At 40.6% G+C, this 24,835-nt stretch overlaps 1 protein-coding gene across 1 annotated transcript; it reads left to right on the forward strand.

Moving 5' to 3' along the window:
• The first annotated feature begins 275 nt into the window (after nucleotides 1–275).
• chmp6b (charged multivesicular body protein 6b) lies at nucleotides 276–22,529 on the forward strand. The gene is made up of 8 exons (XM_078571173.1): nucleotides 276–479; nucleotides 11,973–12,082; nucleotides 14,264–14,351; nucleotides 15,468–15,554; nucleotides 16,476–16,541; nucleotides 16,669–16,749; nucleotides 18,180–18,243; nucleotides 20,290–22,529. The coding sequence occupies exons 1-8, from the start codon at nucleotides 417–419 to the stop codon at nucleotides 20,340–20,342; spliced, it is 612 nt and encodes a 203-aa protein (XP_078427299.1). The 5' UTR covers nucleotides 276–416; the 3' UTR covers nucleotides 20,343–22,529.
• Nucleotides 22,530–24,835: the final 2,306 nt, after the last annotated feature.

Consider the following 24,835-nt stretch of genomic DNA (forward strand, 5'->3'; position numbering starts at 1 on the left):
ACATGAACAGAGCAAACTCAAAAGTTGCTTTATTAAGGGCATTTTTGGAAGTGGAAAGTGTTGTAGCCCAAAAAGGTGCAGTTTGGCTTGCAATTGGTCTCACTCTTGCTACCCTTATTCCTTTTCATTTCTTAAGTAGGAAATGTGCACACCAAGAAACTTTCACGCTGTTTCTGGGGTGGTTCCGAGTGATTGAAGTTGGTGGGATTTCGAGTTGGAGGAACGCGGTTCGGTTTGTCCCTGGCGGCTCTCCGTACCGAGCCTTCCCCGTCCCGGGTGTGGTTACCGTGGTGACGGTGCGGCCTGGGCGGGAGGCGCCGGGCCTTTCCCTGCAGCTCGCCAGCCGGGAGGCCGTGAATTGCTGCGGCTGCCCTCCGGGTGGGTATGCGGCCGGGGTCGGGTCCGAAGCAGCGCAAATGGGGAACTTATTCGGCCGGAAGAAGCGGTCCCGAGTGACCGAGCAGGATCGAGCCGTCCTGGTGAGTGAGAGCGGGGGCCGGGGGCCGGGGGATGGAGGCGCCGCTTCCCCGGGGCCCGGAGGTTGGAGCCGGGGTGGGGCCCGGGGGTGGGGGCGCTTTCTTGGGGCCCGGGAGATGGAGCCGGGGATGGAGCCGCTTCCCCGGGGTCCGGGGGGTGGGGGCCGGGGATGGAGCCGCTTCCCCGGGGCCCGGGCCGGGAGGGATGGAGCCGCCGCTTCCCCGGGTCCCGGGAGCCACTGATCGCCCCGGGGCCGCTTATCAGACTCCCCGGCGCCTCTGTCTCTGCCCCTTCCCCTTCCCCACGGGTCGATGTTGAGGTACCAGCCGGGTCTCGGTGGGTAACGCCCTCCCCGCTGTGTCTGAAGGCTCTGGGTTCAAATCCCATTCCAGAGGCTTGAGTTCACCCCAGGCTGGCACTCCCAGGGCAGTCCTGGGGGAGTGCCGCACTGCCATTGTCTTTCAAATGAGACGTTTACCCGAGGCCATGTCTGCCCTACTCTCGTTGGCCATGAAAGATCCCATGGCACCATTTCCAAGAGGAGCAAGTATTCAGGTCAATATTCCTCATCCAAACACCGAGAGAAAAAAATGCTCTGGTCATCATTGAGTTGCTGCGTGTGAGAGCTTTCTGTGCATGAATTGGCTGCTGTTTCTTGCTTTGCAACTTAATTGGCTGTAAAACACTTTTTTCAGATGTCCAGTGGCCAGGGGAGGTGCTATAAAAATGCAAGTCTTTTGTCTTTGGGAGCCAGCCCCGACACTGACACCACACAATTACTCTTAAAGGAGATGGGGAAAGTGAAACCAGAAGCTGCCAGTCCAGAAACCTCCTACCACACTTGCAGCTTCAAGTAGGGTTGCTAAGTATTCAAGAGTAATCTGCTCTGAGCAAATTGCAGAAAAAAATATTTTGAATGAGTGTGTTTTGGCCAATTTCTTTTAGTTTTTAAATGATGAAACCCATGTCCAGTTAGAGTTGTCAGCCCTATCTTTAAATACACACTTCTGAGATCGTATTTTTTTAATCCATTTTTGTTTCCTAAATCAATAGTTCCATTAAGCTGCAGACACTGACCCTGTATTTTTGAGGTAATTGTGCTTTTTATTCCCTTTCATGCATTGATTCAAACAAGTGCAAGATGGATTGGGACATATTAGATTTCACATCTCCTCAGATCAGAACTGAATCAAGTTCATTATTCAACACACCTTTATGTTCTTCAATGATCTATTACCTCTTTGCTGCTGTTAAATGACATCTTTGAATGTACCAATATTAGATCAATTAATGGTTCTACGAGGTATAACTACCAGGGCTACAATGAGAAAAAAATATGTAAATGCTAGCAATTTGGAATCCCAACAGAGAATGTTGGTTATTTTACCTGATAAGGGATATATGCTTTCCAGAAGGGGATGCTTCTCACTTAGGCTTACATAACTTGGATTCAAGTTGGTGAAGGTAAGCCTTGGGGCTTACTTAACACAGAGGACTGGTAAATTAGCTGTTGCTTGTCCATTTAAAACCAACTCACTGTTGAAGTATTAACTAAGCGGGAAGAATCTAAGTCTCCAGATCCCATCAGTCAAACTGACTGCTGGATTATCATCAATAAACGTACCTGGTTCTAGTGCCAATTGTTGTTTCTGTCATAGAGGATTGACTTGGTGTCAGACTTGCATAGAGTGGGGCAAAATTTGCTCCATCAGCATATGAAAACACAGAAAAATAGGTTAAAATTTCAGATATAAATCTTCCAACCCACTCTTCCTGCACCCACCCCTGAAAAATTACTCCCAAGTCACTTGCATTTGCACTTTCAAGCTACCAACTGCTGAGCCTTTGGCCTTCTGTTCACCGCAATACATCTGCAGCTGTTAATCTGCTCATCTAGTCCCTCACCTCCAGCATTTGTAACCCTTGTCCCTAGTAACGTGCTTAATCTTTCCTGTCTGGATTGCTCCCCATGTTATATCTTTTCTTCCAGTCCAAAGGGTGCAGTCGAGTGTATCTAGCATGTAATGGGCGTAGCTATCATTACCAAGCCCGGCTGGCCATATCAAGCGCTATTGGGCCTCGCTGTCCATTGCCAGAATTGGCCACTAGTCCAAGGTTATCCTAGTGAGTAAGATGCTTGGTAAGACAGGTAGATTTAAAGTGTCTTAACCTGAGAGGTTTAGGAAGGGAATATTGCTGAAAAGGGAGACAAGTACCAAAAATGTTTTTAAATGGTCAGAGGTTGGGAAGTGTTGATGTCCAAAGGGAGCTGGGCGACTTTGTCCATGAGTCACTGAAAGCTAGCATACAGATGCAGCAAGCAATTAGGAAGGCAAATAGCTTTCATTGTTTCAGAGGATTTGAGTACAGGAGTAAAGATGTTTTGTTGCAGTTGTTTAGAGCCTAGGTGAGACCACACCTGGAGTATTGTGTACAGTTTTGGTTGCCTTACCTAAGGAAGGATATATTTTCCACAGATGGAGTGCAATGGGGATTCACCTGACTGATTCCTGGAATGGTGGGATTGTCCTTTAGGGAGATATTGAGGAGACTGGGCCTGTATTCTCTAGAGTTTTGAAGAATAAGAGGTGATCTCATTGAAACATACAAAATTCTTACAGGGCATGATAGATGTAGATAGGATGTTTCCCCTGGCTGGGTCTAGAACAGGTGGGGTACAGTCTCAGAATAAAAGGTAGGCTATTTAGGACTGAGATGGGGTGAAATTTCTTCACTCAGAGGGTGGTAAATCTTTGGAATTCTCCACCTTAGAGGGCTGTGCAGGCTCAGTCATTGAGTCTGTTCAAGAACGAGATCAATAGATTTCTAGATAGTAAAGACATCTAGGGATAGGGAGCTGGTGCAGGGAAAATGGCGTTGAGGTAGAAGATCAGCCATGATCTAGTTGAATGGCAGAGCCGGCTTTGGGCTGAATGACCGACTCCTGCTCCTATTTCCTATGTAAATTACCCTGGAAAGGCAAAGAATCTCAAAAATTTGAACAACAGGTTAAACAAGCTGTTTCACACAGCTACTATGCAGTAGCTACGAGAATAATATTTTCTACTAACAGGGTTCTACCTACCACACAATTGAGCAACATCGTTAATAGCTACACCTATTACCAACTTAAGATAATCAGTCGATCTTGTAATATGGATCATTTATGCTTGCGAGAAGCAACACATGTTCACGCAGGGACCCATTCTCTGCAAACAAAAGGAATGTGTTCAAGCCCTGTGCCTTTTTTGAATTAACAGGGAGCTTGGGGAGCCTATAGTTCGCCATTGCTTTCTCCGTGGCAACGCCTCAGCCAATCAGAGTCAACTTGCCAACCAATCAGCATGCTTTTCACCTGTAGTAAAAATTGTTGCGATCGTTTGAAATTTGGCATTCTTGCATTTGTTCTGATGAGTGCAAGATGAAAAGCTTTTTGGCAACACATCTCTCTTTTCAGTAATGATAAAATTCTGCTCTACCAAGTGACTGTTTAGGAAGTGAATTCCAGAGTTTAGGCCTTGGCAGCTGAAGACACTGCCACCAATGGTGAAGAGATTAAAATGGGGATGTGCAAGAGGCCAGAGGTGGAGTAGTGTTGATATCTCAGGGTTGTGGAGGTGGAGGAGATTACAGAGATAGGGAGGGGTGGTGCCATGGAGGGATTTGAAAACTAGGATAAGAATTTTAAAATTGAGGTGTTGCTTGACTGGGAACCACTGTAGGTCAGTGTGCACAGGAATGATGGGTGAATGGGACATGGCACTGGTTAGGATATGACTGGCTTTTGATGACTTCAAGTTCAGAGGGTAGACCATGGAATGTTGGCCAGCAATGCATTGGAATATTCAAGTCTAGAGGTAACAAAAATGGATGAGCAGAGGTAAGGGTGGAGTTGAATGATGTTACGATGGTGGGAATAGGCAGCCTAGGTGACAGGCTGAGGTCAGGAACTAATTTCTGGGTTGAATATGACACCAGGGCTGTGAATAGCCTAGTATTGTTCAGCCTTGTGCAGTTGCTAGGGAAAAGGATGGTGTCAGTGATTAGGGAATGGAGTTTGTGGTGAGGACTGAAGACAGTGGCTTTACTTATCGCAATATTCGGTTGAAGGAAATTTCTCATCCAATACTGGATGTCAGTCAAGTTGTGGGACAATTTGAGACAATGTGGGGGTTTGGTGGTGAGAGGTGCTGGTGGGGTAGAGTTGGGTATTGTCAGTAGCAAACGTGAAAACTCCTGTCTTTTCGATGATGTCCTCGTACTAGCTGATATTATAAATGGATAAAAATATATATATATATATATATGTATATATAAGGATAAAAACCAAAAACTGCGGATGCTGGAAATCCAAAACAGAAACAGAAATACCTGGAAAAACTCAGCAGGTCTGGCAGCATCGGCGGAGAGGAGTATAGTTGACATTTCGAGTCCTCATGACCCTTCAACAGAACTAAGTAAAATTAGGAAAGGGGTGAAATATAAGCTGGTTTGGTGGGGCGGGGGGGGGGGTTGTTTCTTCTTGAGTACTGTTCTCCTGTCTTTTTAAAGCTATCTAAAAACTCTCAACCCTGATGAAAGATCATTGACCTGAAACGTTAAGTCTGTTTCCCTCTCTGCAGAAGCTACCTAACTGGCTGAATATTTCCAGCATTTTCTGTTTTTATTTTGAGTTTCCAGCATCTGCAGTATTTTGCATTTGTAACTCTTTAGCACCTTTCTTATCCCCTCTACTGCCTCTGTATTCTCAAACTGCTTGCCTGATATCCTGTCCTGGATAAGATGCAATTTTCTATTTGTGCATTCGAAATACCAGTCCTGCTGTCTTCTGCCCCCTTTGAAAACTCCATATTTTTGCCATTGATTTCATCCCCTCCCTGTCACTGGCAGAAGGTGAAGCCATTGCTAGAGACATTGCTGATGATGGATAGGTAAGACTGAAACTAAGACAGGAGGATTGGACTGGAGGAGGTACAAGGGTGAAATGGATCATGTCATAGTCACAGAATAGATCCCATGTCTTTATTGTGTAGACTGTTCACAACCTCGACCAAGTCAACCCCCAGCTAATCTTCTGACCCTGCATGTTTGCCATCACAAAGGCTGTCTAATCCACCTCTAACATAGCCTGCCTCAGTGCCATTGTCACTTTCAGATTTGACTATTCTTATGCTGTCCTGATTGGAATCACATCCGCCATATCATCCCAAACTCAGTTGCTCCTATCATAATCTGAATCAAGATAAAAACAAAATTCTGCACGAGAGTGCGACTATCTGATTGTTCTTTGAAGGATCTTCTGCAGATTTGGTGAAGCAAATGGCCGCCTCCTTTGCTATACTATTCTGTAATTCCATATCCAGGCCTCTGGCAGCCCTGCTTTTCAGCTGAGTGCTGTATTTACTTTTTCTTTACCATGTGAAGTGATTATGAAGCCTCGTCATCCATTCTGTGCGCTATTGTGTTGGTGCCGTCATGTACTGGATAAGCTAATTGTATTTATATTTCCTGAAATGTTTGTTGTGCAACGCTTTAGGGGTCTGTTCTGCAGGCCTATAGTGCATCTGTGGCAAAAATTTATCGTTTCCCTGTGTCAGGAGTTTTCACTTTTATATTGCTATGTGTAAAGGGTTAATACCCAATGTGTAACGGGTTAATACCCAACGTCTCACACGAGTGTTTTTCAACAGAAACACGATCACCTCAGACCAGATACTTCTGCCTGAGTTCTACAAGGTATGAGTTTTTACTGGCAACACAATGGGTTGTCCAAGGTGTTCACTTTGAATCATATTATGTTCAATTACAAATATAAGTTGTCTGTTCAATATTGATGAATGGCTGCTTGGTCTAATGTAACTGAGTTACAGTCATGTACTGCCCTTTGTTTTGTGAAATTGTGTAACTGTTGTCATGTCACTTTGACACTAGCTCCTGTCTAGGATAGTGGGTTTGATTTGTTTGCATTTGAGAACATTTTTGACAAAGGCGACAGGGCCATTTGCTGTAGTGTTCTCTGATGGACAGTTCAGTGGCTGGGGATCTCCAATTACAGATTATCCTTAGACTCTGTTTCAGTTCTGCAGCCAGCTTGAGGCCAGCTCACAGAATAGCTGAGCCAGCTTTCACAAGCTAGCTGTTCCACTGGGAAAGAAGTGAATTGAAATCAAAGAGATCTTGTTTATGGAGAGACCAGAAGTCCATTTTATATGCTGAGGTGAGAGAAATATATAGTTCACTGTTGACATATCATCTATTTTTATGTAAATAAAGCCACTTGTTAGCTCAGACCACAAGTCTGTCTAATGAGGGTTCATTTTCAGTCTGTTTTCAAACAGAAGAATCACATATTGGTTCATGATCCAATGTAGAGAGTAAGAGCTCTGTTGCAATCTCTGGATTTCATTATAATTTATCCAAATATGGAACAGAAATGGGTACGTGTTGGACTGTAGTGAACCATGATATTGAACATGAGGAAAATATCTCGTGTAAAATTCCCAAAATGAGTTTTTCTGTTATTGTTCCGGGTTCAGCTGATCTTTTCAATCTTTGACACAGTGCACATTTTAATACATTTTCGACTCAGTACAGCATATGAATCTTGCCTTAACTGTATTCTTCACAACAAACAATCTCAGCCTTAAGACTTCATGAAGGTACATGGGAATGAAATGGGTTCAAAATATGAGGAAAGTCTGTCCTGTTTGCAAAACAAGATTGTAATTGTTTCAGAAAGTGACCTCCATTTGGCTTTGTCAACAATTCAAAATGATAGTTCTTCAGTTTATGTCTATTTAGATGCTTGGAACCACAAATCCAAATCAGAGCTGCTCCTCCCCACACGTACAATTATCTTTGAGCACGTTGCACTTGAGAATTCCACTAAAGCAAAAACCTATATATTCAAAACCATATTGAAGCACCAGGTTGCAGAATAAAGAGCTGATAAGAATATCACACTCTAGTTCTGTATTTCCTAAGCTGGTTTGACACCAGTAACTTCAGATTGACACAGGGCTAGCACACCTCAGGAAATTTACCAAGAAACTAAACTCATAATCCAACTTGCCTCTCTCTTTCTTGGGCAGTTCCACTGTATCCCGAATTTTGGCGGGCTTTGTTTCTAGACAAACAGGCTGGATAGTAAAGGCTGAATCTCCTATCTTTGACTCCCCAATTAAGAGTTAAAGGCCGTTCACGCCACTTTGTGTTTATGGTTTTCACAATGGTGAAATGGAAATGATTTGTTGGAATTTCTTTGCCGAAGTTGATTGTGTCTTATTTCAGTGTGAATTGAATGGTTTAATGCTTCCATCATTTTCCAGGAGCACGAATGGGACAGAATTACAAGTTGGTTTGTTCTCGTTTTTACTGATAAAGAATCCAAGAAGTACTGAAAATCATTCCAGCTACACTGTTTCCTCTTTACTGCCCACGGTGTTGAAGTGGCTACCGTTTTGGCTGTATATGTCCTGGAAGAGATGTTTAACCTATTGGTTGCTTGTCATACTGGGGTTGTTAGACACATAGAAGAGAACGGATTGACTGTAGTAGCAAGATGTTGACCTGCAGGTCATTTTTGAAAAACTAAACTGCACTTATTCTGCCCTCAACAATCCTTTGATTGGTGTGAGGTAGTCTTTGCAATCCATAGCTGTTCAATTGCTACCTTGAAAGAGTTTTTATTGTCCTCCCCACCCCTCCAATAAAACTTGCCTAATTGTATGACAGATTCCTGACTGACTGGCATTAGTTTGATAAATTAAGCTTTCTGTGGATTGATGAAAATGAGAAGCTGCCTTTGAAATTTTAAATTATTCTTTCATGGGATGTGGGCATTGCTGGCAGGGCCAGCACTTGGTGCCCATCCCTAATTGCCCTTGAACTGAGTAGTTTGCTAGGCCATTTCAGGGGGCATTTAAGAGTCAGCCACATTGATGTGGGTCTGGAGTCACATGTAGGCCAGGCCAGGTAAGGATGGCAGATTCCCTTCCCTAAAGGACATTAGTGAGCCAGATGGGTTTTGATGACACTCGATAGTTGTCATGGTCACCAGTACTGAGACTAGCTTTATATTCCAGATTTTATTAACTGAATTTAAATTCCACCAGCTGCCATGGTGGGATTTCAACTCACGTCCCAAGAGCATTAGCCTGGGGCTACTGAATCTGGTTATTGGTCTGGATTACTAGTTCAATGACATTACTACTATGCCACCATCTCCCCATAAAACCATATTAATGCCATGTTGGTGGAAGCAGAACTGATTTTTGTGAAGCGTGTTGTGGGGAAGGACTATTATGGTTGGTAAATATATTCCAGTTGCTGTGAAACTGAAATTTAATGCTGCCATTTGAGTCTTGTGATCAGTTATTAAAGTACAGGATGATTATATAGTAGTCCCCAGTCATTATTGATCAGTTACTAAACTTGTGTTCATTGTGCCACAGTTGTTCATTTTTCATTCGTGACATTGTGCATCTATAATGTGAAAATTTTCACCACCAACACCTGTCATATGCACAGGGGAGCCAGAACTGGCGATGATGGAACAAATCCAATGCTGACCAGCAGAGGGACTTGTAGATTTGCCTTCCCACCCACGTCAAGTTCCTCGTCTTTGGGGAGTGGGGGAAATGTTGGGCAACTCCCCACTCTAACCATGCATTTACCTCTGGCACTCATGACAGTGCCAGTGAACTGCTGGACCCATAAAACTGTGCACAATAATAAAATCACCCGCCTGTTTAAGAAAGATATGTGTGCATACCTGGACGTGTACTAACGCAGAACCCTCTCCCAGCAGTTGGAAAGCTAAATATTTACAGAGCTCTTTAGATAAGTTGAAGACATACACTCTAAGCTAGGTTTGGTGTCACACTGGATTAACATTCCATGCAATTTCAGACAGAGTTTCTTGCCACTTTGTTTTGCAGTCAGGTCATGCCTGAGCTTTGCAGAAATTAATCTATTCAAGTGCACCATCTGGTCCTGGTTGGAATTAAGGTGATTTTTCCTGACTAAATCAGTTGCTCCGAAGTGGGGATCAACTTGATCTCCTTCCACTCGCTACTTGCATCTCGTCTAGTTTAATGCCATATTAAAAAGAGCAATGTTGTATTCACATAGCACCTTTGACAACCTCAGGAGGCCCCTGGGTGCTTTACAACCAATTAAATACTTTGTCATTTGCAGTCACTGTCGTAACGTAGAAAATGTAACAACCAATTTGTGCACAACAAGCTCCAAATGACCAGATAATCTGCTTTCAGCATTGGTTAAAGATTTATATGCTTAAAGCATTGCTTTCTATTGTTTACAATTTATTTTGTTTAGCTTTTTCTATTAGATGTGATATTCTAAATGTATTGAAATTAACTTTTGAAACACTGTTCATGTTTTATGCTATGTGTTGTGAAGAAATCCAATTTAAACTGTGTGTTTGTATTTTCTCACCACTGGGGGAGGCCGTTGCTTCATTTCACGAATTTACATAGCATTCAAATTACCTTGCTATGGGTGGTTGATATTCTGTAATTGTGCAGTATAACATTTAGCTGAATTTTAGCTCTTTTTATTCTTGGTGAACCCATTTCTGTCAATGAATTATAAAGTATTATAAATGCACATGAGGCAAAGACTATTTTGTCAAAACTGATCTGAAAATTCTAATATTCAGTATGTCACCTCCATTATACTTTAAATATTCAGTTTGTTTTTACTTATGGGATTTTTTTTTGAATGGATGATGCATCCGAAGTGGTTCAGACTGGTAGATACGCGAACCAGCATTCCTTCCATAAGTGAAGGAGACTGCATACTCGAGAGTTATGCAGGTACTCTTATCCATGGGATCATTCTATTCAATATCTGTGCAGTATTCGCACAATTTGTGTCTATTTTCATGTTGCTTTGTGTCAGAGTTGGCTCAATAATAGCACACTTCCCCCAAGTCAAAAGGTTGTGGGTTCAAGTGTCAACCTAGAGACTTGAGCATGTAATCCAGGCTGGCACTTGCGGTACAGAGGGAGTGCTGCATTGCCAGAGGTGCCATCATCCAGAAGAACTCATTAAACTGAGGTTCTTCTTCCCTATACAAGGGGATATAAAAGATTTGGAGAGCAAAGGAACTCTGGTGTCCTCCTCCCTACATCACGTAAATGTTCGGTTATCGTATTGCTATTTGTGGGACCTTGCTGCATTCAAATTGATACAATGTTTACGTTGCAATAGTGACTTCACTTCAAAAGTGGTTAAAGGGGAAATGCCCTCCCAGCATCTACCCTGTTAAGCCTTTTAAGAATGTTTATATGTTTCAGTGAGATCACCTCTTACTTTTCTAAACTTTTGGTAAAATAGGCCTAGTTTACTTGATCGCTCCTTGTAAGACAATCCCCTCATCTCATGAATCAGTCTAGTGAACCTTTGTTACACTCTCTCAAAGACGAGGGGAAACTGTACACAGTATTCCAAGGCCCTGTACAAATTGCAGTAAGACTTCTTTGTTCTTATCCTTCAAACCCTTTGAAATAAAGACCAACATTTCCTTTCATAATTGCTTGTTGCAATTGTTAACTTTCTGTAGTTCACGTACAAGGACATCCAAGTGCCCCTGAATACCTACGTTTTCTAGTCTCTTGTCCTTTAAAAAAAATCCTGCTTTTCTATTTTTCTACCAAATTTCACACTTGCCCACAGTATTAATCATTTTCTACCTCCTTGCCCAACCACTCACCTGATCTATATCCTTTTGCAATCTCTTTGTGTCCTCCTTGCAGCTTAATTTCTGTCTAACTTCATATTGTCAACAAAGTTGGATACACTTGGTTCCTTCATTTAAACCATTGATATAGATTGTAAATAGTTGAGGTCCCAGCACTGAACCTGAAAATGACCCATCTATTATTACTGTTTTCTGTCCATTAACCAATCCTCAATCCATGCTAATACATTACTCCCAATCCTGTGAGCCCCAATCTTGTGTCATAACTTCTTATGTGGTACTTGGATTTTGAAAATCCAGAATGATCAGATATGCCAGCTTTTGTAAATTCATCATGAGAAACACCATTTCTGAGCAATGCTTATGATTTTGCACTGGGACTCTCAACTCTCACAATTTTGCAAGTTACCAGTCTGCTACTGCAGTGTTTCACAAACTGGGGTCTAGGACTCCTGGGAGTGGATGGGGGGTGGGGGTGGTGTGTGGATGGAGTGGTGGAATGTGATATTTTTTCTTGTGGTTGAATTAAGGTGGCTTCCTTTACCTTTCTCAATCTTGTGAACAAAAGTTTATCATTCCAGTTGATTACTTCAAACCGCTGCTTTTATTTAAGAAACAGGGGAATATCTAAAATCCAAACAAAATAAACACAAAATGCTGTATTAAGTAAACTGTATTGGGTGTTCCAACCCTTTTTTAAATTGGTTGATGAAATGTTGATTTAAGTTTTAAAAATTTGTACTTAATTCTTTCCATTTTATTTCTCCAGCAACTAAAACAGCAACGTGATAAGTTGAAGCAGTTCCAGAAGAAAATTGCTATTCAACTTGAAAAGGAGCGTGAGCTAGCTCGACAGCTGCTTCGTGGTGGCAAAAAAGAGTGGGTATCATAGGATTAGATTAAGTATTTTGTAAACCTGTGAAACTTACTGACTTGTTAAAATTCAACAATTAATTGTAGTATTCTACACCAGTCCATATTGATCTTCCACTGTTTAGTAGCTTAAGTGTGTAGGAAAAAATGCTGTGATATTGGGAACTTGGGAATTTAAATGCTGAATGTCTGGCCCTTTCTAAGTTTGATTCTTCATTTACAAAAATCAAATCCCTTTTCCTTCACAATGTAGGAACATGAGTAAGCCATTCAGCCCCTTAAACATGTTCTTTATTCAAATGAATTATGGCTGATCTGTATCTAATTCTATCTACCTGCCTTGGTTCCATAACCTTTGATACACTTGCCCAAAAAATAGTATCAATCTCCATTTTGAAATTTTAATTGATCTAGCCTCAGCAGTTCTTTGGAGGACAGTGGTCCAGATTTCCACTGCTTTTTCTGTGAAGAAGAGCTTTCTGACACCACGCCTGAAAAACCTGGCTTTAATTTTAATGTTATGCTCCCTTGTTTTGGCTCTCCCATCAAACCCTTAAATCATCTTAAACATTTCAGTTAGATCACTCCTTGATCTATGTTTTAGGGAGTACAAGCCTAGTCTATGCAATAAAAACAGAAAATGCTGGAAATACTCAGCAGGTCAGGCAGCATCTTGAGAAAGAAGCAGAGTTAACGTTTCAGGTTGGTGACCATTCATCAGAACTGTCAAATTATGTTTCTCTCTCCCCAGATGCTGCCTGACCAACTGAGTGAGTCTAGCATTTATTGAGTGTACTTCAGATTTCGCGCATCTGCATTTTACTTTTGCCCTAATCTGTGCAGTGTCCTCATAATTTAATCCTTTTTAGCCTTGGGCTCACTCTGGTGAATTTGCGCTGCTCCCACTTCAAGGCCCAGTTGTTGTTCCTAAGGCATTTTACCCAAAATGGAACACAGTGCTACAGACGGAGTCTAACCAGAGCTCTGTACAGCTATAATATAGCATTCACCCTTTTGTATTCCAGCCTGCTTAAGATAAAGCTGACATTCCATTAGCCCTTCAATTCACTATTGTACCTGTCCACTATCTTTCAGTGACTTCTGTATGTAGACTACTAAATCCCTCAGCTCTTCCACAGTTCCTAGCTTCTCACCATTTAGGAAATACACCTGATCTATCATTTTAGATTAAAAGTGATGTACTTATACTTCGCCACATTGAGCTCCATCCCACTCACGGTCCCTTTGCAACTTTTCGCTGCCATCTAGACCATTTACTGTGCCATCTAATTTACTGTCGTTTGCAAACTTAGATATGTGGCCCTCTATTCCTTTATCCATGTAATTTATATAAGTACAACGAAAAGCTTTGGTCCTGGTACAGGTCCCTGAGGACACTACTAGTCACATCCACCAAATTTGAGTACGTAACTCTGCTCTCTGTCTCCTACCTCCTAACCAATTCCCCATCAAAGCCAATAGTTGCCTCTAATTTGATACACACTCATTTTTGTTAGAAGTCTCTTTTTTTTATGTGGAGCCTTGTTTGAATGCCTTCTGCGAGTCCATATAAATAACATCCATTGACACTCCCTTATCTATCCTTTTAGATATCCCCTCAAAAAATTCAACCAAGTTTATTAGATGTGACGTACTCTTTTAGAAATCCATGGTGACTCTCTGAGCAGCTCAGATTTTTCCAAACACTCAGTCACCATGTGTCTCTCATCTCATCTCTGCAGATTTAAAGCCACTAAAGATACTGGGTGAGGAAGCAGGATTCAATATATTTGTGTCTAAATTCTCAAAGATAAGCACAGACAAGGAAGCTCAGTTGGATTATCTGCGTCAGCCTCTGTTAAATGCATTTAAGCTATCAGAGTTAGCAGATATGGGTTACTCAGAATATTTAATCCCTGATTTCAGCCTGAAGAGGTTACTACAATGGTTACAATATCTTTGTGTATTCTTCTCACACAGATTTGAAGATTTTTGTTTTAGTTATATTTGATCCCTTGATGGATTTTCATTAGAGGTAGCTGATAAGACAGATGGTCAGTATTCCGGGAGGGAAGGACTGTGACAAACTTTTGCTCTCGTGTAGAATCATAGAAGATAAACTGGCACCAACTCAACAAGTTTTTAAGATCTGAATGTCACTCGCTTAAGACTCCCTTTGTTCTTCAGGAAAGCCAAATTTTTGCTCAAGAAGAAACGATATCAGGAGCAACTTCTTGATAAAACTGAAGTTCAGATTAGCAACCTTGAGAAAATGGTAAGGAAATGTTTTCAGTTCTGGATAATGTGGATAACAAATGTGTCAGATTGTGAAAGGAAAGATTGTCTGTTATTATGATCTTGATTTAAGTGCACACACCCTAATTTGAGTTTACTGGGAATGTAGGATTACCTTGCTGGGCAAATCCTCCTGAGCTTCACTACAGAATTCTTTCCCTTGCCTTAGCATTTTCCCAAGCTTTGCTCAATCCTTCCTCTTTCTTTTGCTCTGTTCCCTTCTTTCCCACCATTTTTTCCACTTCCCACCTTCCACACTTTCTCCTCTACTCCCACCCCTACTCCTACTCCATACCTCTGTCATCCCTGCCTCCCTTTTCCTTATGTTTAACCCCTGGTTTTCTCCTCAGCCTCTCTTTACCCCATTCAAGTTCTCCTCACTCCAATTAATTATTTAGGCAAGATTAATTAAAACAAAAGTTACTGGGTAGGATGAAACTGAATTGTGCCATGCATTGTATACTGGTCCTCTTTTATTTAAAAAAAACAGTGGTTTAAAATTTACCCCAGAATGATGCGTTTGAGAGGCTTCTGACTAAGTGCCTTGTGTAAAATGCATTTGAATAGACTCAATCCAACTCCTAGTCAGCACTGGTGCAAAATACAAACTAATTTGCCACTCACTCAGAATTGCTATAGTGTAAAATGGAAATGTAGTGAGAGATGTTTTTTGGGATTGGTGTGAAGCACTTTGTTAGGCAGAGTGGAGAGAGCTTTACTGTGCATCCAAATGGTACACCCAGTTTGGGAATTTCAATGCTTACAATAAATACTGAGTGTTGGAATTGGCAAATTGTCACATAGCAGTAATATTCCTCATCTTAATGAGCACACACAAACGGAAAAGGTTGTTTTTTGGTATGTTGTTGAATTAAGTTCACTTAGTGTGTCTAATTATGGCTAAGTAGCCAAGAATGTTTCACAATTGTCCCTTTTATAATAGCAGGCTGCTAACCCCTGCTCACTTAATTTCTGTTTCTTTACAGCCTCTTCTCCCCCTTTCCTAGTACAAGCCTTGCTGTAACAAATAAAACCTGTCTCTCTTTTGAAGTGTGAAAGTGACACATGTTTACTTTATTCTTGTTTGTTTTTAAAGGTTCAGGATATTGAATTTGCTCAAATAGAAATGAAAGTTATTGAAGGACTAAAAATTGGAAATGATTGTCTTCAAAAAATGCATGAGGTATGTATCCGTGAAAAGTAGAGACTATTTCTACAATTGGTGAAACCTCCTACATTTTAAATTTTCTTCTATTCATTCTTGGGATGGGAGCATTTCTGGTAATGCCTACATTTATTGGCAGTCCCTTGATTGCCCTAAGGGAAGATGGTGTTGAGCTGCTTTCTTGAACCGCTGCTGTCCATGTGTAGTAAGAAAACCCATTGGTACACCAACAGTTCCATCTGTAGCAGTTTGATATGACCCTCACTGGTTTGCTACACATTTCAGAGGGCAATTAAGAGTTAACCACATTGCTGTGAATTTGGAGTCATGTGTAGGCCAGACCGGGTAAGGTTGGCAGATTTTGACTCCTGATGGACATTAGTGTGTCACGTGGGCTTTTGATGACAATCTGGTAGTTTTATGATCACAATTAATGAATCTAGCAATTTTATTCCAGATTAATGAATTAATTAAATTTAAATTCCCCAGCTCAGAGCAAACAAAGGCATTTTCTCTTTTGAAATGAATGATCTTGCAGTAATTTTTTTAAACTAGAATTCTCGATTAAATGGAGTTCTGGGGTCGGGTCTGTTGGGTTTGCGTTTAGATTGGAGACATCAAACTTGCTGGTAGTTGCTATCGGGAGCCTGTTCTTGCTCCAGTCTCAGCTTCCCACTGCTCTGCAGCACCATCTCCCCTCAGTGCCGCTCACTCAATTCGTGTGCTCCTGCACCTCTCACGAGACCTCAACGCCTACGTGATCACCCTGGACCTTTCTGGATGAAAATGTGGAACACACCTTGCACCTTAGTTAACTGGCTTATTTGATTAACCCATTCCCAGAGCACATCAGATAACAGTGATTTCTTTTTTTTCCCCTGTATAATGTCCATGTTCTTAAATTAGTGTGGTAGCACTGAAGAAACTTTTTTCTTTTAGATCATGTCTATTGAAGAAGTAGAAAGAATAATGGATGAGACCCAGGAAGCTGTTGAATACCAGCGGGTGAGTGATATGATGCACAGCTACAATTTTACATATGCCTACAAATGTAGGATTAAAACAAGAAAAATGAAAGATTGTCAAATGTGTTCTAAACAATATGTTATAACAATATGCTCTGTTATTTCAGCAAATTGATGAAATTTTATCTGGGGGTATATCTCAAGAAGATGAGGAGGCCATTCTGGCTGAACTGGATGTTATAACTCAGGTGAGGATATGCATTCATCTATTCACTCAACAGTTAACACCTAAAGTTTGCCAGCCCCTTAATACACAACCTGTTCTCCTACGTTGTTACTCTGACCATCTAACTCGGATCACACACCTGTAGCCAAATACAGAAATCTGGAAATTGTTACTCAAATTGCCCTGTTCCTCCACAAGCTACGCCCCGATACTTTGCAAAAAGACTTGGCACTGAAATCCATGTTAGGGTGTTAAGTTGCTGTATTTGCTCACTAAACACACCATAAAAATTTAAGACTAGCACAATCAGGTGTAAGTGAAGTTTTAGTGCCATGGTAAGTATTAGTTGCTGCCAAACAATATCCCTGGCATTGAAAATTTAATTTACAATTGAGGAGTCTCATTCCTTCAAAATGTATTGTTGGAGATTTAAATATTTTCTTTTACTTCCTTATCTCTATTAATCCCATCTTTGTTCCTTTCACTTTATTTCACTTTCTGTGCATAATTTTACGATGAGTGGTTGAAAAGATGTATTGGGAAGGATTTTTTCTGCAGGCCTAGGGATCCTAACGACAGTGTTAAATGGGAGAGGGGGAATGGGGGGGCAGAAGCCTGCATTGTGTGGGGAACAGTCACCCAACTGTGATTTTTTTTTTCCCCTTAAATTGGCAAATTAATGACCAGAGGCTGGACTTGCCCTTCCAGGCTCTTGAAGATTGATGGCCAATAGGAGGCCCTACAGCAGGTTGCCTTTGCGACATCAAGACCCAGGATGCAGGCCCACGGCGGCACCTTCTCTTCACTCTTTTTAACTTGTCCTTAGCAATCGGGCCACTGTTGTGGAGAGGTAGACCCTCTACAGGGAAGCCTGTGGCTGAGTTGGCCAGGCAGGCAGGAAGGGCCTCAATGCCCAGAAAATTCAACCAGCCTCTGACAGTGGGCCTTTGAACACCCTTAATTGGCTATCTGCCCCTTCTGTGCGGGTAGCCCTGCTCACCCTAAGGCACCTCCAGGATAATAGCCAGGAGGCAAGGTGGTGCAGGGAAATCAGTAAGTTAACTGGCAGCGTGAAATACCACACCTGCTTGGCACTATTGGTGTTGAAAAATTCAGCTCATGGTTACTTGCCCTGCGCACATAAGCTACACATCACCTCTAGACAGTGCCACGCTATATTAGATGACCAGTGACAGCAAGTTGCTGCTCAAAATCTTGCCAGAAGTCTATGGTCAGTGGAAAGTGGAGAGAGCAGCAAGTGCTGTTCCTTCACTGCTGACCACATTAGGTTTATCGCAATTTTCTTATCTATATTTGTGTTCCTCCAATTGTGAATTATTGTTTTGTAGCCGGGGTACATAATCTTATGAAAGCTTTTGCAGGAAGTACAAATTTTCTGATACCTGCATAGGCATTAGTTACTAATAGAAAAGTCGTCTTTTAACCTTTCAGGAAGAAATTGAATTACCAGAAGTTCCTACAGAGCCGCTACCGACTATACCTGCAAGAGAGAAAGGTACACAAGAGATTTATAATTTATTAGCTAAATTCAGTTTTGTAGGAAGTCTTTAAACATAAAGAGCTTGTCCACTTTGTTTTGGATATTTTAACTGGCGTAATTTTCCTTAGTGACATAATTTTCACTTATAGTACTCCATTTGAAAAATGAATGAACAGCGAATGGTGGGTAGCATATCTGTGAATTTTTGATGTGCATGGTCAGTGGGTGAAACTTATGATTGGTGGTTGAAACTCCCTGCCAGTAGCACGAGCTCAGGAAAGGACTCTCAGGATCTTGTGTATTTTTTTTCTTCTTACTAGGTTTTGTGGTGTATTCTGAAAGAAAGCTGATGTAGCTCCGCTTTGCCTCTAACAGTTCTTATATATTTATTGTGGTTGTGAATATAGTTAATGTAGGGAGTATTTTTTCCTCTTCTTTCAATTGTTGTATCTAAATTCTAATGGTTCATAGTTTGTTGTCAAAATGATGGTGCTCTGTTATTTGTGCCTAAATGGTACAGCAACTTCAGGCAAAGGACAGATGTGTGGTTTAACACCAATATCTAATATTGGTGGTCAAGTTGCCCTGCCATTTAGTTTGGCAAAATTGGTACCTCGCTGTCTGCCTCACTGTTGAAATGCATTAAATTATGATATTTATGTGGTAGATAGAAACTCGACCTCATCACAGAGTGAAATCCTGTCCATTTTAGTCTAAATGCCCTTTTAATAATGTGATAGCTGTTAATTACAGTCAATCACCCTCTCTGGCACTGAAAATTAACTATTACAAGTGTGCAATCTCTACTTCAGATTTAAATTGTTGAAAATGTTTATTTCCCATTCTTAGATTCAATTTGTCTTTCCTTCTCTTTCTGTACCTGATTTGACATTGAATTCATCCATTTAATTTTACACTTGCTTCCCTGTTCTTGAGCTGTTAATTTCACAATCCGGTTGGTTAAGGAGACGGACGGTTGTTTGTCATGTTCACTCCGATCCCAGATTTACCTAATTGTGACATAAATAGCTCTTCTTTTGAGCAGCTTGTCACGTAAATAATTTAGAAATCTAAGCATGATGGGCAAGTTAAATACCCTGCCGCAGCAAATTATGGCCCAATATTTAGCTGAGATATCACTCATTGTAGTGAGGACCAGTTATCTTTGGAATCACTTGGATGAGCTCAATGTCCTTTTTCAGAAAGATTTACTTCTGGATGCCAGTGCAAATCACCCTAGCCTTTGAAAATGAGCAAATGTAATAATTGATTAGGATCCGAGGACTAATGGGGAACTATACATAACATCTTTTCAAGTAGATTTAGGAGCTGAAGCCTACTTGTCTTCTGTCCACAGTTTTGTGTAGGATCTATCTGAGTCTGCTTGTTTTTGACAGGATTTAAAAGAAGCAAGTTATATTATTATAAACCAACTTATTAGCCTACCTGCAACATGTTGGTAGATGGAGTTTTTCCAACTTCTTTTGAGAACATAGAAAAATGAGTAAAATGATGGATTTGAATGACAGATAGACGTAAATGAGAGACAACAAAAACAAAATAGGTATAAATTATACAGAAGTGACGGTTGTTGAAGTGAAACATGACTTTATACTGCGCTTGCGGTTGGATGTTAACTTTTGAGCATGTTCTTTTTCACAATTGCTCAACAAATCTTGCATGTTCAGACATCGCTTACCTGTTTAAAATGATAAATTGACATCATTGAATGTTTAAAATATTTAGTTTAATTCCACTGTACAAAAATACGTGGTGCTCTACCAAGCAATATTTTGAACACTTGGATTTCATTAATTGGATAACTGGGATGGGGAGTAGGAAATGGTACACTGATAAAGGATGTTCTTGGGTTTGGAGCATGGCAGATTGGGACAGAGTGGAGGGAGCTGTTCCCTAGTTCTGAACTAGGAGCGGTTGATGCTGACATTGGATTTCAACATTCAGGTACAGTTTAGTTTGTGTCTTGTGTGGATTTTAAAAGTCATATTCTTTCAAGAAAATTCAGACGGGGAATTAACTTTTTTCCTTTTTCTTAAACAGGAAAAGAACCAGTTAAAAACACAGCAAAACAAGAGATGGTGGCAGCATCATAACTGAAATTCGGACTTTCAGTGACATTGTCGTATATAATTTCTCTTCAGTATGTTTTATACAGTTGATCATGGTTCACCACCCGTTTTGAGGGTTGAGAAATTCAGAATCTACAGGCATATCAGGAGAACCTTTACTCTTTCGTGACATTATTTACTTTTTTAAAATGAAAACTCCATCTTGACTTTTTTTAATGTTTTTACTTTTAAAAAGTCCAAAAAATGAGCGGTGCTGCAGAATCCTAAAGCCAGTGTTTCCTTAATATTCCTATATGGGATGTATTCACAATCAAGCTAACGTACACATTTCGGGATCTGTTTAGTCCTAAAATTTGAAATGGTTTCCAGATAAGTCTGCACTGACCCAGTAATATAATAGTAGATAAATATGACAAGATGCATTTATATCTGTAAACTTTCAACTTTTCTTTGACTATTTCAGTAAGATTCGAGGCAGTACAGCATTGAAGGGAATGCAATCACTAAGGGAATGAATAGTCAGGTGTGTAAAAAGTCCCCATAGATAAAGAACATTTGGCACTGTGATGGGATACTCATTGTAAATGTATTCTGTTCTTTTAACAAATTCTCTGACATGAAACATTAAAAAATTTGAACTGTATTTAAAAAGGCTTATACCGAAGATTTTTAATTTATAGGACTAAAAGCAGTATTATAAAATCTTTATTATATTTGTAACGTCCACATAAATAAGAGCCTCAACTGAACTCTTTGTAACACTGTGCGGTGGAATTCTGCGGGCAGTGCTTTGGGCTAAGCATCATTGCTAAATTTGTAAATGGATAGAGTTGAACATCATTGCTAAATTTGTAAATGGATAGAATTGAAATAATGGTTACAAAATGGAATGTAATAAGTTGATCAAGTTTTCACCTGGTTTCCATTATAGTTATCCAAATTATTTTAAAAAAAAGTTTGGAACTACTTTGTAATTCCACTGAGTACTTGTAAAATCTCTTGCTGTGTGATGCTGAATTTGAAATGGAAGGTTTGGGCTTTGTAAGTAAAGATTGAAAATGATTTTTGAGCTGCTAATCAAACTTTCATTGTTCTGTTTTATAATCATGTTACAAATATGTTATTTAATTGCAGCTTGATTTCCTTAGACACCAAACAGAATAGTTTTGTACCACAAGGTTAAATTATATGTTTCTTGTCTTGTACTTGTATCATTTGGTCACCTTATACTAGGTTCTGTTTGCATGTAGTGAAGATCTGTTCAACATGGAACTATTCTGTTAAAGCCACCTCCAGAACATTGTGAAAACTCAGTCACCCTGAGTGGATACACAGTTTTGTCGTCAATGTGCAAAATCCTATTGTGCACAACCATAGTTATTGAGCAACATTTTATTATAAAAAAAGTTTTTTTTTTAACGTATTGCAAGGTGGTGAGAGAAGAATGGTGGTTGATACTTACACTAACAACCTTGTACAAGTGAAAAGCCAGGTGACATGATTGAGATTCTTAATCATGCCTGTGCCATGAGGGTAGTGTTGAATACAGGCCAAGCATTTCGCCACAGGGAAGAAAACGTGAGGGCAAGTCACCCAACTGTTGTTGAAAGCAGTTCAAGACCAGCATTGTCAAAGTGTTTGGGTGTACTGTGTGTGTGTGTGTGTGTGCGTGTGTGTGTGTGTCTGGTGCATGCAGGGAGTAAGAACCTTTTTTTCTGACAAACTCGAACAACAAGTCACAGAAGTGTAAGAAATTACTTGTATATTTATTTTTAATCATTTGTAGTAGATGCTCTTTTAAAAAGGGGTAAGCTTGCTTTCATACCTAAAATAAAACTTGTTTTCATCATTAAAATTTGAAGATTACAGCTTTACTGAAATTCTTACTTATAGCACATAACCTGATAAACTTTCGTCATGTATCAAACACTGTACTTGGATACATGAATGTAAGATTTGTGCCCAGATGTATTTTGCCAAACAAAATCAAAATTTCTATCAAGGATGATTTAATGGTTGTGGCAATTGCCTTATAATCTTGGTGTTATGACCTTTTTGGTACCGTGCTTTAAAACTTACAAATTCACAGCTTTTTTGACCTCTGTAAAAACAGAAGAATTTCTACAAATTGTATTTGTTATTACAAAGTAGAATAAAAATAACCATCATTTGAATTTTGATGTTTTCTCAATAAATAGAAGTGGGAATACACTTTTTTTTGTGGAAATGTTGCTTTAGTCTTTTAATACATTGAAACATTTTGAAGTTGAAACTATGCTTGTTCATTTAGGGACAGTTGTGTTCAAAGCAAAACTTGTGTTACAAATAATTATTGGAGAAGGACAATGTGGAAGTCACTTTCAATTGAAGTACTGAGGGGGGAAAATAAGGCTAACATTTAAAAAAATTATTAGATGTGCTTTAGTTGTGATGTCAATTCTTTGTCTTTTTTTTAAAAATTGTAAAATTCATTGTGACTAACTATGACTAACCATCTCTGACAATATGATGTGTGTGCATATGTGGGATGAAAGTTTAGAAAATGTTTTAAAGATTACAGGGGTTGATAACGTAATCTGTCCATGAGTCTTCATTTAAATGAAACATGATCACATTGATGACTCAGGAGAAAGGTTGGGATTGATAAAAGGTCATTTAGCCAATCAATGTTTTTTGCCTCTACTATCCCAATTCTTCCTTCATGATATCCTCCAGCTACATTTGAAATGTGCACCTTTTTTCACCTCTAATATCATGGCTGATATTTAGCCAATTGTCACTGATTGAAGAAGCTTTTCCTGGCTTACTTTGAAGTAATTTTGATTTATTTTATTTATAACATTTATCAGGGCTGTTTCAGCTTGCTGATTCCTGTTTCAAATGATTTATTTGTCTCACACAGCTTTTGTTGCCTGTATTTGCTTTTGTTTTTACAGCCTTTGCAATTTAGATCTTGCATGCTCATTTCGAGCAATAATTGCTCTATTTGACTGCTGCAGGGTGTCCACATTCTCAATGGCCTGAAATACCTGGATTGTTATAATTGGAAAATAACATCAGAATTTACACTGGTTTCTGCATTGATCTTGATGGTCAGGTACTTTATGTCAAAATTTCCTGCCAGTTTTATTTATGTATGCCAGAAAATTAAAAACCGATTTAACTAAGCTAAGGCAGACACTGGCCGTGAAACCATTGTCGATTGTTGTAAAAGCCCATCTGGTTCAATAATTCCTTATAGGGAAAGAAATCTGTCACCCTTACCTGACTGTACTACCTGTGACTCCAGACCCACAGCAGTGTGGTTGACTCTGAAATGGCCTAGCAAGCCACTAAGTTGTATCAAACCGCTACAGAGTCTCAAAAAAGGATTGAAACCGGACGGATCACCCGGCATCGACCTAGGGACCTGAAACGACAATGGCAATCTCAGCCCTGTCGACCCTTCAAAGTCGTCCTTACTAACATCTGGGGGCTAGTGCCAAAATTGGGAGAGCTGCCTCTCAGACTAGTCAAGCAGCAGCCTGACATAGTCATCCTCACGCAATCATATCTTACAGTTAGTGTCCCAGACACAGCCATCACCATCCCTGGGTATATCCTGTCCCACCAGCAGGACAGACCCAGCAGAAGTGGCGGCACAGTGGTATGCAGTCAGGAGGGAGTTGCCCTGGGAGTCTTCAACATCAACTCCAGACCCCATGAAGTCTCATGGCATCAGGTCAAACATGGGCAAGGAAACCTCCTGCTGATTACCACGTACCTCCCTCCCTCAGCTGATGAATCAGCGCTCCTCCATGTTGAACATCACTTGGAGGAAGCACTGAGGGTGGCTCGGTAGCACCACTACTAAACGAGCTGGCCGAGTCCTAACTGACATTGCTGCTAGACTGGACCTGTGGCAGGTGGTGAGGGAACCAAGAGGAAAAAACATACTTGACCTCATTCCCACCAACCTGCCTGCCGCAGATGCATCTGTCCACGACAGTTTAGGTAGGAGTGACCACCGCACGGTCGTTGTGGAGACAAGGTCCTGCCTTCACATTGAGGATACCCTCCACTGTGTTGTGTGGCACTACCACCGTGCTAAATGGGGTAGATTTTGAACAGATCTAGCAACTCGAGACTGGGCAGCCATGAGGCACTGTGGGCCATCAGCAGAACTGTACTCAAACACAATTTGTAACCTCATGGCCCAGCATATTCCCCACTCTACCATTACCATCAAGCCAGGGCCATCAAGCCAAGGGATCAGCCCTGGTTCAATGAAGAGTGCAGGAGGGCATGCCAGGAGAAGCACCAGGCATACCTAAAAATGAGGTGTCAACCTGGAGAAGCTATAACACAGGACTACTTGCATGCCAAACAGCATAAGCAGCAAGTGATAGACAGAGCTAAGCAATCCCACAACCAATGGATCTTTTCAGATCTAAGCTCTGCAGTCCAGCCACATCCAGTTGTGAATGGTGATGGACAATTAAACTACTCACTGGAGGAGGAGTCTCCACAAGTACCCC

Source organism: Cetorhinus maximus, chromosome 24 (genome assembly GCF_964194155.1).
Source record: "Cetorhinus maximus chromosome 24, sCetMax3.hap1.1, whole genome shotgun sequence".
Taxonomy (NCBI): Eukaryota; Metazoa; Chordata; class Chondrichthyes; order Lamniformes; family Cetorhinidae; genus Cetorhinus; species Cetorhinus maximus.

Bases quoted from the DNA above. Each gene is read 5' to 3' on its own strand.
- chmp6b (XM_078571173.1), top strand. From the start codon at position 417: ATGGGGAACTTATTCGGCCGGAAGAAGCGGTCCCGAGTGACCGAGCAG. The intron at 14,352-15,467 runs GTAAGGAAATGT...TTGTTTTTAAAG, and splicing joins TTAGCAACCTTGAGAAAATG to GTTCAGGATATTGAATTTGC. The intron at 16,542-16,668 runs GTGAGTGATATG...CTGTTATTTCAG, and splicing joins AAGCTGTTGAATACCAGCGG to CAAATTGATGAAATTTTATC.